The 20,439-nt window shown below is 40.5% G+C and overlaps 1 protein-coding gene across 4 annotated transcripts in view; it reads left to right on the top strand.

Moving 5' to 3' along the window:
* The window catches only part of adamtsl3 (ADAMTS-like 3), a 198,397-nt gene that overhangs the window by 164,167 nt on the left and 13,791 nt on the right, over nt 1-20,439 (top strand). For 3 of the 4 annotated variants that reach the window (XM_034581509.1, XM_034581511.1, XM_034581512.1), the window contains 7 exons: nt 1,360-1,570; nt 1,684-1,863; nt 4,375-4,528; nt 9,731-10,459; nt 11,899-12,139; nt 18,145-18,272; nt 19,880-20,017. In XM_034581509.1, the coding sequence (XP_034437400.1) occupies nt 1,360-1,570; nt 1,684-1,863; nt 4,375-4,528; nt 9,731-10,459; nt 11,899-12,139; nt 18,145-18,272; nt 19,880-20,017 (1,781 nt within the window). Of the gene's footprint in view, nt 1-1,359; nt 1,571-1,683; nt 1,864-4,285; nt 4,529-9,730; nt 10,460-11,898; nt 12,140-18,144; nt 18,273-19,879; nt 20,018-20,439 lie in introns of those variants that run through there. The other variant, XM_034581513.1, reaches the window with a different exon arrangement.

Here is a 20,439-nt window from a genome sequence, read left to right as displayed (position 1 = left end):
GCAAGAAACTCTCAAAAGCAACATATTATTTTGGGAAAGCCTGCTGTGGCAGCTTAAGCCTGTTGGAAAATCACTATTGCCAACAGCTGATGGATGCTTTTAAAGTTTTCAGTTTATCCAAAAACTAAACTGCTTCAGTTGAAAAACTACCACACAAGTGGCAGAGGTGCCACATCTGACCATTGGCACTTGTAAATCAGTGGCGCAGTGTGAACACATTACAATAACTACAGGAACGTGGTTGTGATTAGTGTGATAATTACTTTGTGTTTCATAGTTGTGAGTCAGTCACTGTTTAATAATGTGGTTCTCCATTACAGTGTGTAATGTGCACATTTAGTTAATGACCACAGACTAAACTCTTCTCTGTCATGAGTTTGTTCATAATGTGCATATACAATTTCAGCACTACGACACCCTTAGGCCCAATCCCATTTCACCCCTTCCCCCTACCCCTTGTTTTCGAGGGTTATCTTGTCCCTTGAAACAGGTACGAGGGGTAGTGGTTGAAATCCTCCCAAACAAATTGGGACAGCCCTTCAAGAAGCTGTTACATCATCAGTAGTCGTCGATGTAAACAGACACAACAAAAGGTTTTGCAGGGGATGTCATTGCAATAACATTGTTGAGATTTTAAATAAACCAATGCTATTGTTTGCAGTTACTAAAGTGACAAACATATAATATCCAAATAACATATATGCTAATGACATTTCCATTCATCCAATGGAAATTAAGCTTGGATGCTCTGCATAATTTTACACATACATCAAAAGCTCACAGAGAGCAGTTAAGTTCAGTAGCATCGCTGCTTTATGCTGGTTTAATCAAGTGCATCTAGTATCTTCAAATAGGGGGGTGCGATGTGAAATTATGTGAAAATACGGGATTATCATGCAAAAAGTTGTTACTTCCATTACACATTGAAACACATTTTAATTCCTTATTAATGGAGAAAATACTACATTTGTGGGTCTCTCTCCCATCTCTTGCCGATGATTCGGAAGGCAAATCTTCATAGCCCTCTTTTTTTCACTGGACATGAAGCAATCCAGAGCATTCCATTACAAGCCCAGGGAGATCTGTGCATCATCTCTCCCACACATTGTGTGTAGGAGGACAGAAGAAAGACATTTCACAGGGCAAAGACATTTTGAGAAATACATATTCTACCAATCTCTTTGTTTACAACGTTGGAGTATTCTAATCAATTTAAAAATCAGTAACTTATAATGGTACAGGATATTATGATGTCCCATGAAGAGTAACTAGCCGACACCAATTCCATGTTCCATCCCCTAAAAGCCTAATATTTAGAAGTGGTTTGTGTCTGACTTTTTGTATTATCTCTCACTGCAGATGGGAGGTGACAGCATGGACCAGCTGCTCTGCATCCTGCGGCGTTGGAATACAGACCAGGAGTGTGTTTTGCATGCGTCTGTTGTCCATTGACCAGCAGGATATTCTGAGTGTTTCTGAGGAGGAGTGCAGGGAATTCAAACCTGCCATTCTGCAACCGTGCAACCAGGTTGACTGTCCTTCAGCCTGGGAGACTGAACCCTGGCAGCTGGTATGGACTTTTCTCTGTGTGTGTGTGTGTGTGTGTGTGTGTGTGTTTGTCTATTGTATTTGACTGCATATAATAAAACCTCTTTCCTACTTCTTTCTTCTTTTGGTTCCCAGTGCTCCCAGTCCTGTGGTGGGGGTGTCCAGATGCGAAAGGTTTACTGTAAGCAGCTGTTGTCCACAGGGGCCTTTAGGAGGTTGGGAGACAGATCCTGCTGGGGCCCCAAACCTGCCACTGAGAGAGGTTGCAGCAACACTGACTGCCTGCCCTACACGGCAGGAGGAGAATGGGGAAAGGTGAGTACGGTTTGGTTGCATGGGGCAAAATAAATCCATTTTTCAAGAACTGTAGTGTACTCTGGGGTTCAAACTTTTGCCATTGACGATACCAAACTTTCTTGTCGGTGTTAACCTTTGAAGGAGAGGAGAGCCAAAAAGCCCAAAGCAACGTGCGCTGTCATATCCTATCAGCACTGCATATGATTATGAGTATAAACTGCTGGACAAAGAAGGCATGGTTTGCAGGAAGTTTTTAGACAACGGGGAAAAAATACATCTCATGAATGAACTGTGTAAACTCATAGAGACCTGAAGTGACACTTCTCCAAGAAGAAAACACAGCCCTCAACAAAGATGATTTCTTTTTAGCGAGATACTTTTGTATATTAAGCATCAGTTTTACAAAAGAAGGGATTCCAAAGACAACCTGAGTACTTGTGAAATAGCTGCAATGACAGGAGAACTGGGAGGGATGAATGGGGACGTTAGGAGAGAGCATTATTGGATTCCATTGATTGCTTCCAAATCTTCATGACAGTTGCAGTTTTTTTACAATTCTCCATGGCTACTTTTAAAACATGAATGTTTCACATTCTGAGAGCAACTGTAGTAAATACACAGTTATTTTAGAATAGCCTTTGTATCGTAAACCCAAGGAGCATGAGACCTACCACTGACATGAATCTTCAATGAGAGCCATCAACAGTTTAACAATGGCTTGCCTGGAGATGATGTGTGTGTGTGTGGGTTCCTGCCTGGAAAGCATGTTAGAAGTTAACATCCAGGACGTCCAGGAAATAAGTTTTCCATATAGCTCTCATTAGTCAATGTATCACAAAGCTTCCATCGTCCTGTTCTATTAGGACAAGGAATGGATTAATCTGCTTGTGCTGCTTTCGTACGTGACCAAATGCATTCATCTAGACAAAAAAGTCTTAACATTTGTCTGAAAGCCTTCCCTTTTGCTGTCAGCTCATGTTGAATTGCTGAATTTCTGTGATGTTCTGTGTCTTTCATAAAAAACACAAAGAGTACTTGGCTCTGGCAACAAAGACTTCTCTACAGGTGTGATCATGTGGCGATCTGAAGGAGGATGAGGGGGATGCCATCACAATGACCCAAAAAGGAGTCTCCCCTGATAACCTGTCAATTCTGCAATCACCTCGCAGCTATTCCCCCACCCCCTATGTGAGAGAGTGCTACATGTGCAGAGAGAGAATCTGTGTGTGCTGCTAAAACATGTGCTGCCCAAAATAGCAGGATCTAAAGTTCTTTTAAACCAAATGGAATCAAAAAGAAGAGGGGGATGGCGATCTTTGCCTCGCTCTTCCTCTCTCCCACACAACTACACTGCATTGTCTGTCATTTAGATTAACCACCAGCAAAACTCACATCGGTGGCCTTTAAAAAAAGATGTTACTATCTTTGCCAGGCAGGATTCGGCTTCAAGTCAATATTTTCTGCTGTGCACATTCACGCAACAAGCATACATGTCACTACTGCAGGGATGTTGTCCTCCACACCCACATGGCCGCTCTGGTCTAAAAGTTACTCATCTGGAGAAACACTCCCAAGTAATACTGTGGCAACTGACGATGCAACCGGGGTCTCCCAAACACAGCCAGAGACAAACATGTTGCTTTTCAGCGTACTTGTATAGGAGCAAACATAAATCAAACTAAAAATAAATTGTCCCACACATAACCTTTTCAGGTTTCTTTATTTGATTCAGTTATTTAGATCTGTCTCTGTGCTTGTGTCTCCTCCCCATGTGTTTCTCTCTCCCTCATGTCTCTCCCTGGCAGCTCCACCGCTGCCTTTTGAATCCAGAGAGAGTTGGTTGGCCAACTAGTCTCAGCTGTGCCATCACCTCTCCCTGGTTCACCTGGAGGTGCTCACTGAGCCACCTCCATGCCCACAAATACCTACACCAAGTTTGGTGAAAATTCATCCATTAAGTTATTTTGCTTGCGCAATCAACTAACTGCTGTGATCTGTAGCATAGATTTGTCATTACAGGGGTAACTAACTCAAACTGATATTTAAGGTTATGTTCTCTTTCAATTTTGCCCAAAGTTAAATGTGTCATAATTTATATGACCAAGCGGTCATGCAGGGGGATTTTGTGATTTATCCTCTTTACTCTTTGATTTGATCACAATATACATTCACAAACACAGTCTTATACACATTTCTCCTACAGTCATTTTTCTCATGACAATTTATTTTGTAATGGCTAAGATGTGTATGAAAATCTTACTGTAGTCAATATGTGTCCATACAATTTCTACCCTGCAGAATTGTTCACATTAATACTGGACAGTTCTGCAGTGTACAATTCATGTCCTGTGCCATTGTTCCATGAGCATCCTGTGTTTTTTCAGCAATAAATGTTCAACCTTCTTTCAACTCTAAGCAAAATCCTTCCTTTATCTTAATAATAATAATTCACTGTGAAGGATTTAGTATCATCGAGTGGTGAGATTGCAAAATCATTCCCATTTAGTTGAATTCTCTTTTACTCTGCAGTGCTCCGTGTCCTGTGGGTTGGGGATCCAGCGGAGGGAGCAGCGATGTCGCCAGCTGACAGCTGTGGGCCACCAGGTGACACTGGACAGGGAGCAGTGCTCAGGATTACCCTCCCCACCTCTTGTGCGAACCTGCCACATGATGGCCTGTCCCAGTAAGAGTTCATACAAAGACTCAAACATATAGTTGTCCTCTTTGTTGTGGTTGATGATACTAAGGAAGGCATGTATGTTTATGACTGATATTCATTTAAGCAGGTCTTTTTGGTATTTTTGGCAATATGGTTGCAATTAGCTTTGAGCTGATGTGAGTTGACTGTGTACCCACGGTCTCATTGAACTTGTAGAAGCATGGTTGAAAAGCAATGACTTGAATGTAAACACACTTCCTATGACTGTGGGGCTGGTATTGCTTTCCCGTTGTGAGTCTGTGCGTGTACATTTTCATGGTAATATGTGGTCCTGCATACACTTACTACTGCCACCACAGAGTCCTTTGTCAACTGTGCAATATACATTCACAAAACTTTGGGCCTCATTCACAAACAGTGCGTACGAACGTTCGAAGCACATATCTGGGATTCATCAATATGTTCTAGAGCGTTCTTGTGCGTATGCACAACTGATGAAGGCCTGGCTGTCCCCTGAAACTCCAAAAGTGTTTTGAGGACTCAAACACTTCCACTCCCCCCCCTGTATTGTCAGGTCAGAGGGGGAGTGAGAATGATGCAGACTCTGACAGAGACTCTGACACAGGACGACCGGACCTTTAATGTGCATCTGTCCTGAAGCAGCGGTGTTATAATTATTCATCAGAGTCCACGTCCACATCGCGATGCATCTAAGAGAAATGTCCACAGCTCTAGTGCTCAGCTCTGTGCAGGACACAGCATTCACCACCTCACTTATTGCAGCCCAGGCTTAATTTTTTTTAAAACATTGTCACTGTACGCAATTGTTTCCTTTTCTGCTGTTGTGAGATTCTTGTGTTTTTTACCTTTTGGGGCCGTCTCTCATAACTTCAACTGTTCAGTACACCGCTCTCTTCATGACAAACGGATGTCCTTATATGGAGAAATAGAGTCGTGGCTGTATGCTAATTGCAGAGAGCGGACACGCCCCTGTCAATTCAGAATTATTCAGATTCACAAACAATCGCATGGTGGTGAGATCAAAATCGGCTGGTGCGCACGTGTCATGATCCAGCAGCGTTTTTGCTTGCACACTTATTTTGTGTGGAGAGTAAGAACATTTCTGTGCACATGTTAGTGAATGAGGCCCATTGTAGTTGTGTTGAGAGCAAATGAAGTCCAAGCTCAAAGAACATTCTGATGTGATCCATAAGTACTGAGCACTCATCTCAGTTTTTCCTGGCCAAAAATGATGCGGGGGTGGTTCTGAGCCGTCAGCCTGGGGGATGGGGGGTTGTTTTGTTCCAGGCCTGGGGCAGACGCGCAGGGAGCCATCATGCACAGGTCCAGCACACGGCGCCAGGGTACAGACCCAGGGGCCCTAGACAATTCCACTGCCCAAACCCGAGGGCGCACAGCCAGGGAGCCATGTTCAAGTCGGCTTATAGTGTTAACGGGTCTTTTCATACATGTTTGGACTGTAAAAAAGTTATATTTTACATTTTATACCGGTTCTGTCAGTAATTAACTAATTCTCTCTGTGTCTCTAACATTCGCACTGGGTGTGTGTGTGCACCGTTACCTTTCCCTTAAGTTCCAGGACTATCATACAGGAGGTACCCACTTCTTATCACTATAAGTGCTTTTACACTGTACTAGAATATTGTAGGGAGGCGGTGGCGGCACAGAATTTGGCGCCTCACAATTCTCTATGCAGGAAAAACCCTGATCTAAGAATGTTGTAAAGGCTATAGATTACTAATCTAATAGTGCAGCAATGGTTACAGAGAACTTGGCTAATACTGTAGAAATGACAATTGAGCAGTCATGGGTCCGAACATCACCACTTTGACAGGCTGTGTGGCTGGTGTCATCATTCACACCGTCTCTGGCTCCCTGAAACTAAAATCTGTCTGATGGGAGAGCTCAGAACTACTGACTAAAGATACACAGATCTGCTAATCTCCCAAACCTTATAATTATTGGCTTATTTAGAAAAGTCTCCATTTAGACCCAGATTTTGGAGGCACCCTCACTTACAAATGATACGGTTGCCTACTTGAGTGTCAATATGTTGCACTAAATCTAAAATGACACATACACAGTAGTACCAGAGTGAATCATTCTTAAAACTCATTCCTAGATTGTGTCCGATCAATCCAGAGTTATTGGCTTGTTCTCAGTGATATCAGGTCTCTATAAGGAGAACTGCAGTGATGAGAGGCCAGAGCCTTATTATACATTACCACGGGCACAGTGTTGGTACTGTGTGTGTATATGGGAGGAAGGCGATCACCCCTGGGGCAGTAATTAATGTATCCACCCCATTACAGGGTCTCACTTTATCAACTCATCAACAGATCCTGTTCTCTCTTTTTGCATGAATCATTAGAGGAAAAAAAGGCTCCCTTTGGAAACCCAGCCAAACGTATCTTCATTTTCGAGGCGAATATTGTGGTCTGTATGCAGGCAGCTCACAAGTGTGTGCAGCCCCTATATGTGGGAAGGAGATTTGAAAATTGAGTTCAGCAGCTGTTCATTTGGTGTTGATGAGTTCCCATAAAGACTTTGGCCAAGCTACAGGAGGGAGTTCTCTTCCACTGTCTGCGCATTCATATCAACTGTGTGCATGTGAAATACATGCACACAAACTTGTTCCAACATTGGGAGAGCCACCTCTTAAGCTGTTTCTGTAATGCTGCATGAGTCCCTGTAACTCACCACAGCTGGGACACAGACTGTAAAACACATGATTGAATGCCTTGCAAATGTCACGGTGACTCCTGAGAGTCACAGTCCAAGTGTACTTCATGAAATGCTCTCTCCAGCTGCTGCTCCGTGCTCTTTCTCGCAAACACTATTGGCTAATTAGGATTAAGGTGAAGGCCGGGTCAGAGCTAAGAGGGTATAATGCTATATATATCATTTCTTAAACCTTCCAAAGCCAACAACTCAACAATCACACCCACTTTACGTGGTGATTGTTGAGCTGTGCAGTGGTGAGAAAAGAGCCATGGTTTTAATCTCTCTCCCTGACTACATCAAGTGTTCACAACACATCACATTTGTTAGGTTTACACCTGGCATCCACATTACTTTATTATTATAACTTTTTATTTTTTGACCCTTTTGAAAACTTTGCTGGTCCCATTTTAGTTTTAAAGGTGCAGGGTTGGAGCTGTAAACAATGATGCCGATGCCCACGTTTGCCTCCTGATTGGCCCTTATCAGGCACGACTCAACTAGCAGTGGTGAATACAAAACAAGACTAACACTTTCTGTCAGTAACAGCTCCAACCCCGTAGTAGAAAGAACAAGTGGCCTAAGTCCTTTGCTGAGACCTTCAATCCAGGCCAGAAAAGGAGAATACTGACAGATGCTGTTTGTTGCACAGCGGTAGACCTGTGATGAGATTTGACACACCGAACCTCCTGACAGCCTCTTCCACTGCAAACTGCATGCATTTTACAAATGTGATTGGCCTTGCTGTTGTAAATGCTGCTCAGTCTAATACTTCACTGCTGTCTCACCTTGCTTAACCTTCTTTATGTCAATACACATCTTCAGGTAAAAGGAGGTAAGTGTCCACTCTACTAGCATACTGATGAAGTCAGTGCTCAGCAGGCCTATCCATCGAGCAATAATCACCATGGACTTGAACTGCTTTTCAACTCCATCTTTCAAACCATATTTAAATTAAGTAACTTACCCCAGACCTTATCTCACAATATTTTATTTTAGTTAGTGATGTCAGATGTATTTGTTTTTTCACATTTAGCCCAGTTATTCCACAGGAGGGAAGTGGGAAGGTCTTGTTTGCATTTTCTCATAGTCTAAGTATGACCATCAATCAGTATGGTTTACAATCATCATTACTCACACTGACCCAAACTGCTCCCATTTGTCAGGAGTTATTCTGTGTTATGCCTTTCGTTGATGTAACAGTGCACAACTAAAGGTGTCACACAGCCTGGCCTTCGTCCATCTTCAGGCTCTGTGGCTTTTACTAAACATTAAATATACTGCACTCTACGCTGTAATAAATACTGAAGGCCTCCTTGTTGACATAAAATGTTTTCCACCTTACCAAAGCTCGGATAAATTATTGTATGTTTGTGACCAATGGCTCTTGCCACTGGGTAAGACCTCTGAGAGAATGTAGTCCTGTTGTGAGCATGGACTCTCTGCAAAATCTCGTAAGCTCTAATTTTAATTTAATGTGACTTTTTCTCATCTCTGTTTAGTGCAGGGAATTCTCTGTGTGAGAACCAGGTGTTAACATAATACAGATGGAATTTACAAGAGCCAAAATCAACATTTTTGTGGGAGAAGTACACCAGAGAGGTGCACTGTATTCGTTATCTAGCCTACTTATAAATAAATAAATACAAATATTGAGTGTAGATATAACCCTTTCTTAGAAAGTAGAGAATTGACTGGTGAACTGTAAAAAATAACTACAGGCTTGAATAATATTCAGTATAGTGGGTTTATACATGCATTTTTCGCATTCCCATTTTTTAATCCACCACCTGATTAAACATTTTACTCACATAATTGTTGAACACTGAATCCAATATGTTTTCATTATTCTCCAACAAATTAAGACTAAGACCCTCAAATTCCACAATCAAAGTGATTCTGGCAGTTTAAGGTGTGGGACACACACACAGGGTTCAAGAGGACAAACAACTCTCTAAAGGCTTTTGGGAAACGTGGGGAAAAAAATCAAACCTGTTCAAGAAATGTTGCTGATTGACTAATTTGTTTTGCCCCTAATCTTCCCCCTCCCCCCAACTCTAACCATGTTAAATGACATGAGAAAATCTGAATCAGTTGAAGAAAAAATGCATGTTGTTGCATGAGATCACAGCTCTAGAGTTGACCAAATCATATTTGGTATCTTATTTGTTGAAGCATGTAACTGCATATAAAAGCAACAACTAATTTTTATTAATGAGATGAGATAAAGTGTCTTACTTAGTGACATGAAAAGGTTTTTCTTAACTTCTCAGGGGGCATTCTCAAAGTGCATTTAAAATGTTTACAACTTACATAAGTTTATTTAACTTACTTCTATTCACTCTAGTTTACACAGTATGTTTGTCATTTAAGAGGTAACCAGGAAGGAAGCTTGTTTTTCTGTTGTTAAGGACTTCTCTCTCAATACAAATACAGACCTTTGCATAAAAAAATTACCCTCTCTTTCTTTATTTACTCTAACAGAACACAGCAAAGATTGGAGACCCAAAGAAACTCAGAAGGTTCCAGTGAAGAACCAAGTGGGACATCCAACAAAGGCCCGGGGCTATAAGAGTGGGGTAAAACGGTGTCCTATGCTAATGGGTAAGCACCACATCTACGTCCAGACCCAGAAGGAGAAACGCATCCATTTGACTGTTGGTGGCCATGCCTACCTACTACCTAACACCTCCCTGGTCATCAAATGCCCTGTCAGAAGGTTCCCCAAAGCATACATCCGCTGGTTGAAAGACGGACGCCCCATACCCAGCTCCAAACGCCTGGGCATCACCAAATCTGGCTCTCTAAAGATTCACTTTGTGACAACAGAGGACATTGGGGTGTACAAATGTGTCACTGGACCCACCTCAGATATCTTCACCCTTCAGCTGATAGGTGGTGACAGCAGGACAACTGGGAGACTGTCTACTACCACTCCTGGTCCCAACAGGGAGGACATGCTGCCGAGTTGCCACAGTCACTACTCAAGCTTGAATCCGTACAGGCCCGTCAGTGTATCTCTTTTGCCCCTTGGTGTCCAGGAGGTTTCGCTGCAGCCGCGGTTGAAGGAGAGGCTGATTAATATCACCCTGCAGGCTGACAGAGGAGAGATACAGCAGGAGCAAGCTTCAGAGCTCATTTCCTCACTGCTGACCCACATGTCTGCTGCCCAGCTCTGGACCCGGATTGCAGAGGGAGGAGTGCAAGCTAAAGGTAGATGGCAGAGTGTGTTTAACATTAAATTCTCTTTTTACACCACCTTTCTGTGGCTTCCATCTAATTACATTGATGAATTTGAATAATAATAATTTTAAAACTTTTTATATAGCATTACATAACATTACATTTCATTTAGCTGACGCTTTATACAAAGCGACTTACAATAAGTGCATTCAACCATGAGGGTACAAACCCAGAACAACAAGAATCAAGAAAGTACAATTTTCCAAACTACAAAGTGCTATAAGTAAGTGCTACTATATATAGTTATTTTTTTATTTTTTTATTTTTTTTATCCAAGGTATAGTCGGAAGAGATGTGTTTTTATTCTGTGGTGGAAGATGTGTAGTCTTTCTGCTGTCCTGATGGTTAATGGGGAGCTCATTCCACCATTTAGGAGCCAGGACAGCAAACAGTCGTGATTTTGATGAGTGTTTAGCTCGCAGTGAGGGAGCAACAAGCCGATTGGCAGAAGCAGAGCGGAGTGAACAGGCTGGGGTGTAACGTTTGACCATGTCCTGGATGTAGACTGGACCCGATCCCTTTCGCAGCACGGTACGCAAGTACTAATGTTTTGAAACGGATGCGGGCAGCCACTGGTAACCAGTGAAGGGAGCGGAGGAGCGGAGTAGTGTGAGTGAGCACTTTAAAACTTTATTTATATAGCACTTTTATTTTCCCTTTTATTTCAGCACTTTTACTTTGTCATCAGTTGCATATTTTGATATGTCCAGATGATGACAAACTGTATCGTCCTCAGATTATAACTGTTTATACAGTAAATCAGACATGTAATCCCGAGTCAGGCCATCATATGGTTTACAGGTAATGTAGGTGAAATATTAAAACTCTCACCGATTGCATGAACATGAAAAGGAGGTTAGCATGGTGGTCAGCCTCTCTGCAAGAAGGTTCCTTTTTTGGAATCCTAGTTCAGCCGGATTCTTTCTGTGTTTGGTTGTTCTCCCCGGGTCTTCTCCATTACTTCCTCTGTCCTAAGACATGCAGATTGCAGTTAGGTTAAATGGAGACTCTAAATTGATTGTAGGTGTGAGAGGGTGGTAAACATGATGGATCATTTTTTGTAAATATTTAGTTCACTTTTTAAGGAAGAAACTATTTGCGTTTGGAGTAGATTTGATTGAGAGGATGCCAGTTTGTCTTTTCTCTTTCTTTGGTTAGGTTGGGCTCTCTGAGGGCCCCTCTATTTCAGACTGTGGCCTCTTTAACTCCACTGTCCCACCTGCAAAGGGACAAATCACTCTGTGCAGGGGTTGGGGTTAGTTTACAAATCAGAGCTTTTGAATCTATTTACAGATACATGGATAACTTGTAATAAAAGACAAGTCCTCTCCTTGGCAATGACAGACCAATAATCTGGTCTTGGTTTCAGTATTTGAAATCTTGTGTTTGGATATGACTTTTTCCCATAGACAGTCTGCCCAACTGGTCAGAGCGCTCTTCACTCGACATACCTGTGAACACACCACGGATCATCAGGCAGCAACAGAACCTTCCACTGGCTTTTCAGAAGAACATCACCGTCACCATTGGACACAGCGCCCTCCTCACCAATGCCACCCGATCGCTGACCATCCTTTGTCCTGTAGAGGGCAGCCCGCCTCCCAAAATCAACTGGACCAAAGATGGAGCTCTGCTGCAGTTCACTGACAGGTAACATACTGGTGTTTGTTCTGACCAATGAAAGACATTTTTCTCTAAATACTGGAAACTTTCTTGAGCTTGATAACATAGACCAGATAATACAGCTGACACCAAAATGCTTTAAGTGTGTTTTGTTGAAATAGTCAAATCAAAACAGAACATGGTTTAATTAAATTAGTTACCCATGGTGGATTTGTGTGAAATACCTACGATGAAACAACCACTGCATCACTCACACGTGAGAAATTGAAAATGTTACTCTTGATTGTCAATAAGGATAAATTACACCATGTTTTTTACCCCCATCATCCTTACTTGAGCTCCATTTTCAACATCAGTAAACTTTACATGTGGTTTCATGTAGATTTGGTGATTCATACGAACAAGATGACTGTCACTGACTTAATGTTCTCTTGCTGTAACATGAATTAAACCAAAACTAAACGGCAACTCTCTTTTTTTATGGGCTCCACACCAAGTGAACTGAGCAGGTATGAAAGCCGCTTATTTAGTCCGTGGTGAATGCAGCATTTTTTAGGCCTGACCAGAGCTACTTTACATAGTTGTGCAAGAAAAGCTTTCAAATCAGATGTGAACTAATTTGAATTTAAATAAATATTTATTTTTTGCAAACATTATGTGTAACTGTAATAAACAGTCTCACACTTCAGTGTTTTTTCAGCCTTGCTGGTTCCTTTTCTTTGAGGCATGTGGAGAAATTCTGCATGAAGTGAGAGTAAGGACCCACTAAATTTTGGTCCCCACATCGGGGGGATCCAGTAATATTTTTTGTACTTTCTATAACATTGTAAAATAGGGCGTTTTTTTTTTTTTTTAACACTTTCAATGATTTGTCAGTGAATGAAAAAAAATCCAGCAATTTGGTGCAAATAAAAATCCAGATCTCAGGAATGTTAATGTGGTTTCACAAGGGGACTGGTGGGTGGAGGTCTTACTGTCATTCTACTTAGATATATAGTATTTGATAATACAACTTGTTAATATTTGAATCCAGAGGAATCCATAAACAAATCAGATCTGTGTACCCTTATTTTTCAGTTTCAGTTCCTTTAATTTATCTTTTTATTGACAATTTTATAATCATATTTTTAAGATGGGATACACATTGTTAGCAGCCTACGGTCACATTGCAATACATGGTGAAAACTCTTTGCTATTGGGAGTGTGATCAAGGCTGTGCAATATGACCACATTGTCACGTCCCAATAGAGGTCATAGCATATTCACATAATGATGTGTATTGTTACTCAAACCTTTTCCCAGGCGAATAAATTGGGTTGATACTTTGTAGATGTAAGTCACAGTTGCAGCTCTTAGCTCCTTCCATCATTGTGATTCTTTGTCCTATGTTGCATCATAGGCAAAAGCCTCTCACATCATCTGAGTCTGGGGTCTGTTCTTTGCTCTCGACTGTACTTTTGGGACTGTCATCTGTAGACTCTGTATTGTTTGACACAATCCTTGTTAAGGTGGGAAAAGAGGTTATAGTTTAGTTACAGTTATAAGTAGAGTTCTCTGGTCTATCTCAGACTTAGCCAAACCTTTCCTCTGTGTTTGTTGTGTTGTCCTCATGCTTGTACCTGGAAGAAAAGCCATTAAGACTGTGATTTGTAACACAATAATATTGAACAATAGACTTTTCTATGGTCACATGATGTATATCATTATATTACACAGCCCGAGTTGAATATCGATGACTATCGTGAAAAAAAAAAAATGATTTGAGAAAGAAGCAGACCATACTTTGGGGAAAGTGATCTGTAATGTCCTCTCAACTTAAAGTCCTTGAATTTATTTTGCTCATCTCCTACTTTTGAGGTGCAGATTGACGTTTGAGAGCTGCCACTCACTGCTCCTGTCTTTTATGTGTGGGAGCAGCTGCATATGGAGGCCTTCGCAACTTAGCTCGAGGGGCCTGTCAATCACATCATGACTGACTGCATTAGAGAGAGTGCTTTTCTGTACATCATACACAGTATACATTATATTCTGACTATGATGCCAGGAAGGCTGTGAGATTGGGGTAAAAGCTCCAGAAGTAAGTAAGTAAGTGCTCAACTAACTAAAAACGTTTTGCCATCTTATAATTCAGAAAGGAAAAAAAATAGATTCTTGATGTTCTTGGTTTGTAAATCTGATAAACCCAGTGTCATTTTATTTTAAATGTTTTAAAATTTGTTTTTTTTGCCTCAAGGAAAGTGCAAGTTTAGATTTTAGACTTTGTTTGTATTACAGTTTTTAGAAAGAAAAAGAAAATTGCTTGTCCATTACCCTTGTCAGAAACATTGCTGGCCTCACCTGTTTGTAGGCAATATGGGGCATTGAGTATCTAACCTTTTTAATAGTATTAAGCTCATACTCAGTCATGCTACATATGGCTGCTCGATCACATTCCTGGAAACCCAGAGCACAACCAGTTTTCCTGTGTTTGTATAAAACTCCCCGGTTTTCTGTTTTTATTTAACTAAATGCACCTTTTCTAGAAAAATGTCCTGGCAGCATAACACTTGTTGAAAAAATTATAAAGCACCCCAGACAATAAAGACACACTTATAGTTTCATATCTGTACATTCGCTCCAGAGACAAACTCATGACATGTGAAGCCTCATTCATTTTCTCTCCTGCTTTGCTGCTCAGCTGGTCTCAACATTTTGTGGACGTATCTGCAGTGGATCCAATATACTAAATTGATTGATCGGATTTTTGATGGAGACAGACAACAAATTTCCCTTTTGTTCTAACCACAAGATAATGTTAGAGCAGGGGTTGGACACTCAAGAGGCATTACAATTTTTACAACATTCTTCAAGGGCATTATTTCATTATTGATAACATATATAACACTAACCTCTCTAATGTGATAGCTCAAACAGCTTCTCTTTGGTAAACCATCTGATGTCAAATGGTAGTGCTTGGCTGATGTTACTCAGGGTTGATTTGCCCTAAACATCTGGCTCGAACTAATCCTCAACTTTAGAAGAGCAATGCATAGCTTACAGACAGCAATCCCTCATATCAAACTGATCAGTGATCCCTCAAATAATAATTTGTACGTAATCAGTAATCTACTCCAAGATGTTTCTTCCAAAGTTGACACTTTGGAAGAAGTTCCACAGCAGCAACAAGTCTCGTTCACTAATTCTCATGTTAAATGAGCTTTCAGCCAAGCCTGCGTGACATTGGCTCTGTCAGAATATTTGTTTCATTACCTCTAACAAACCTCACAGACATATAGCTGGAAAGACTACCCTGAAGGACTATTTTATTTTATTTTCTATTAGCCCAGAAAACATAAATTGCTGTCATGAGATTTTGATTGTATCTCTTAGGTGCTTGGTGCTTTTTGTATTCTTCAATTGTCTCCCCACCCCTGTCAAAGAGGAAGAAAGACACTAACTCGAAGCCAAAGTGAGACAGACACTGGATTGACATTTACAGGACATGTGGGCTGTAAACACAATATTCTGCATGTGTCCTTTGCTACATGGAGTGAACTAAGTATGATGGCTCTCCACAACATGTGCTAAGTTTGACCTTTTAAAATAACTTTATTCTGATTTACTGGGGTTTGTTCATGTCATTTGAGGACAAAATGTTTAGCTCTGTATTATAATTGAGGGAAAACAGCAAAAAAAATGTTCCTTCCTATGTGGGGACAGCCAGTGGCTGCAGGCATTAGGTTTCCGGGTTGTCGTCTGTCTGTATGTCCGTCCGTCCCATTCACGTGAACACAATATCCTGAAAACGCCTTGAGGCAGTTTCATCAAATTTGGCAGAACCATTCCCTTGGACTCAGGGATGATCTGATTAGAATGTTGGGGTCAAAGGTCAATGTCATGTTGGCCTCACAAATTATGTTTTATGTTTTTCTTGAATACGATATGTTAAGATCAGCTAGAGATTCCGTCAAATGTCTCAATGTCTTCAAATATTGTACAAACATTTAATTTGACTCAAAGATGAACTTATTCGATTTTGGTGGTCGAAGGTCAAAAGGTTAAGGTCACATGACATTGATGCTGGGAATGACCAATGGAAATGTCATTGCATCTGGCACAAACGTTCACTTGGACTCAAGGATGACCTGATGACAATTTGGTGGTCAAAGGTAAATGTCACCGTGACTCCACAGATCATGTTTTGGCCTCTTGAATGTGATATCAAGAGCACCTTGAGGGAATTTCCTCATCTTTTGATCAGTTGTCTTGCTGACTCAAAGATAAACGGTATGAATGTATATATGAATCTGGAATGTTTTTTTATTTAGATGGAAACTGTACTGGCTGGTGGAGGCGTACAACCACAGTGGTATAATTCTAAAAATCTATTTCGTATGAACACCCAGATACCCTCATATATTTGAGATATTTCCCCCGAGTGAAGCCAAGTGTATCAAGATGCATTCAATACCCAACTACTGTAAATTATGTCAAGATACTATAAATTATGAAAGAACAACTACTCATGTAGAACAGTAGTGTATCAAATTTAAAGTCAGGTCAAAGAGGAGTTCTCTGTTCTCCCTATATTTAGAACTTGTATCCTCCTACGAGCCGTGACACAGTCTGAGATCATCCTTGTAGGTCATTGATAACCATTCAAAACTCTCGACTGAAAACCAAAGTTCACAGAGCCTTTGCCTACACTTTGGCACAATCTGCCAGAGCAGATTAGACTTGCAGAATCGGTTACCCATTTTATCTCACTTCTTATCATGATGTCTATTGCTTTTATCATCTCTGTTTTTATTATTATTATTTATTATTTTATTCTAATTGTTTGTGAGTTTTAGATTGTTTGTTGTTAAGCACTTTGTTGCTTGTATTGAAAAGTACTATACAAATATTATTAAGTTATTATTAATATTACTTTATTATTAGTGAGGGGAGTATTACATCTACGTCAAATATAAGGAGGAGTGAATAATGATGTAAAAATCAATGTACATCTTCTACTGTTTGACTCACAGAAAAGCCTGTATCCACACATATTATTTATTTTTTATTACAAAAAATGGGTGGTGAAGGGTCTGTGGCCATCTTGCCTGGTGGAGAGTTCCTCTCCCACACATCATTCATATCAAGCCACCAGATTTGTCAGGGGATTTTGGCATATTGAACACAATTTCCTAGTGCACATAAGATACACGTCCCTAATGCCCTACATATGGACACAGTCAGCAAAAGTAGTACCGATGAGTCAGATGCCTTCCTGGAACATGGTATCCAATTCTCTTTTCACGATCAAAATCACCATAACAATAAAAGTAAATAATGTAAAGCATAACCTGTCATGATTTCGTCCAAAACCTCTCATTCACCCCTGCACATACATTCACCTGATGGGGGGAGCATGTTAGTTAAAGGAGGACTGGCTCTGCCTTGTGAGCCAAAGCCTCCCTTAGTTATTCTACTGGTGCTCGGACTGTGAGGAATTATTACCTCCAAATACAAGTGTTTTAGACTAACTGTTAAATGATCTTTCTGGTTCATCTGTCCTGGCTGTTGCAGTGATGTCACTGTGTATCAGCAATTACTAAGATGAGTACCATGTAGTTATAATAGATAGAAATTATGGACAAACCACCATTAACACTTGTTTAATACAGCACCTTCTCTGACAAAAGTGATACGTGAAGGATATGTGAAAGTTCTGCCTTCCCAATTCATTGTTATTGAGTGCTCTCTTCTAAATGAAGAAGAATTAAAGGTAAAAGACGTCATCTGGTGTGGCTGCAGTCGTAGTGCTCCACTGTTCATACAGAATTCTGCAGTTGATGCAGAATGTGAAGAGTCAAAAATCATCTGTTTATTTATTTATGTCTGTTATTTTCTTTTTTTCCTTCTGTATCTAACCAAATATGAATCCCTTCACTCAGCCACCCCCTCTGTTTAAGCTGTCTCTTTCAGAAAGTAGTGGGGGCAGCTTTTTAGCTTCTAATCTGTTGAGAACAGCTGGTTAGACCAAATATGTTTTCCCTGTCTGTCTGCAGGGTCTCGTGGGACAGCTCCGGAGGACTTCACATCCTTCAGCCCAGAGTGTCTGACAGAGGCCAGTACACGTGCACAGCTGCCAACATGCATGGCTCAGACTCAGAGACATCTCAGCTACTTGTGGCAGGTGTGTGCTTTCTACTACTGGACTCAAGTTTCAGTTGTCGTTATGACAACATTTTAATACTCCCTCAACATTTTAAGTAAACTTAAAATTAAATACATTACATACATACGATTCTCTGTTTCTGTTTTCATGCAATAAGTAGCCGTATTAACATTTTAACAAATTTATCAATCCACAAGGAGCGGATTACAGGTTGGTCTTCACGGCAAGCAGCACCCTCTTTTCTATGCTTTGAGATTTGAAGTTATGTCAATTTTGTATTATTTCTGGTGTTACTCAGCCTGATGAAAACATTATGTCCTGAGCTGTTGGCAGAACAGCTGTTTCTGAGCAATGTCAGAATCAGTGTGGATTAAACTGATTGATCATTTTCCTGCTCTTGACACTGACATATTGCACCTAGTGTGTGTTCCCTTTAAAAGTCAATGAGGCTGCGCTGCACAACAGTGCTTGGAACTCGATGTGCATGTCAGAATGCTAACATGCTCGCATCGCTCAGTGTCAATACCAAGATAGATCGATAATTTAATGAATCTGCGCAGGAGGAACGAGTTTGATCATTTATGTACAGTTACACAACAAAAGATGCATATGTTAGCTCTTTCTCAAAACAGGATAACTCCTCCACACAAACAAACACCTACTACAAGAGGACATTGGTGTAAGTCAGCCTACCTCCCGTAGTCTGTGACAGATCTGCCTCCTGTTTCCAGAATTTAACAAAAAAAATTTTTTTTTCCGTGATCCATGTAACTGGATCAAATCTACTGCTACTCTTGGTCCTTTTAAAATAAGGCTGAAGACTGTTTGTTCTCCACAGCCTTTTTATGAAATCAAAAGTGGACTTTCTCTTACACTGCACTCTACTGTAAAATCGTGTATTTCTTTTCTTTTTTCATTGTACATTCAACTTTTTTTATTTTCTATTGTTTAATGGTACTTTCACATTTTCACTTAGTACCTTTTATATATTTATGTCAAGCACTTTGAGCTGTGTTTTTGTTACAATGTGCTTCACAAATAAACTTGCTTTGCCTGAAAATAACATAATAATAAGTCAGTCAATTGATAAATATAAATGATTAGTACCAGGTATAATGTTTCCCATGTTCATCATCTTACTCTATTGTTAATCATAATGAAACATGATGATAAGCATTGAACTTAAACAGGATGGGATGTTGTTAGAATTGCAGTGATTTAGTCAGAAACCATCAATTTGACCTGATAATGATGCTAGATGAAAAGTTAGAAGAACAAAGTGATTTCGATTTGAAACTCTGGTAACCACAAACTAATTGTATGTCAGTCCATCATGTTAGTGTTCCAGATAGTTCCAATACTTCAATTTGGCGGACTGACTGACTGACTATACTACTGATATTCCTGCTAACCCACAGTTATTAAGAAAATATCCCTGTATATAAATATTAAACTACATTATATTTGTTGATGTGGTCAGTAACTTTAGAGGCTCCTATAGTTAGACGATGACTTTAAAATACAAGACTTTAAAGGAATGTCAATAGCACTGAAAAGGAAATGACATTTTCACCCTCATTGCTGCTCCACTGATTGCTGCTCTCTCTCTGCTTGGGGACCTTCAGAGCCACCGGCCATCGCAGTGTCATGGAGGAATGTTTCAGACCATGAGCTGGTGTTGGGACACAGCTTGAGGGCTGTGATTGGGGAACGAGTCAGTGTTCGGCCAGGCACCAACCTCACACTGGACTGCCCAGTCACTGGTAGGTCAGAGCACTGCAGGCAGGAAACACACATCAGTCACACAACACCTGGACATGGTGACTTCCATTTTAGAAGGAGTGTTAACAAGTCCCAATCTATTGCACATCCATAAATAATGTTAATATTGATGGGCCAGTTTACCTAGTCACTGTATGCTAGTGGTGCCCAGTGTGTAGTTAAAAGTATATCAAGGCATTTTACATAGTAAGGTTGAAACCTTAAAAATGATAGAGAAACCCAACAGTTCCTACAACGAAAGAACACTAACTCAGAGGGTGTTTTTACTCTGGATGTATTAAGAGTTGGATAAAGTGCAGCAACTCAGTCTTTTTACCATTTTGTTCCAGTGGCCACTCCCAGTACTACAAATTAAAATATGGCATCACCAAAAGAAATTTGACAGGACACCTGGAGAAGGGTC

Source organism: Hippoglossus hippoglossus, chromosome 3 (genome assembly GCF_009819705.1).
Source record: "Hippoglossus hippoglossus isolate fHipHip1 chromosome 3, fHipHip1.pri, whole genome shotgun sequence".
In the NCBI taxonomy this organism is placed as follows: domain Eukaryota; kingdom Metazoa; phylum Chordata; class Actinopteri; order Pleuronectiformes; family Pleuronectidae; genus Hippoglossus; species Hippoglossus hippoglossus.
The sequence above is the reverse complement of the archived record's forward strand: the minus strand, read 5'-3'. Positions and strand labels throughout refer to the sequence as shown.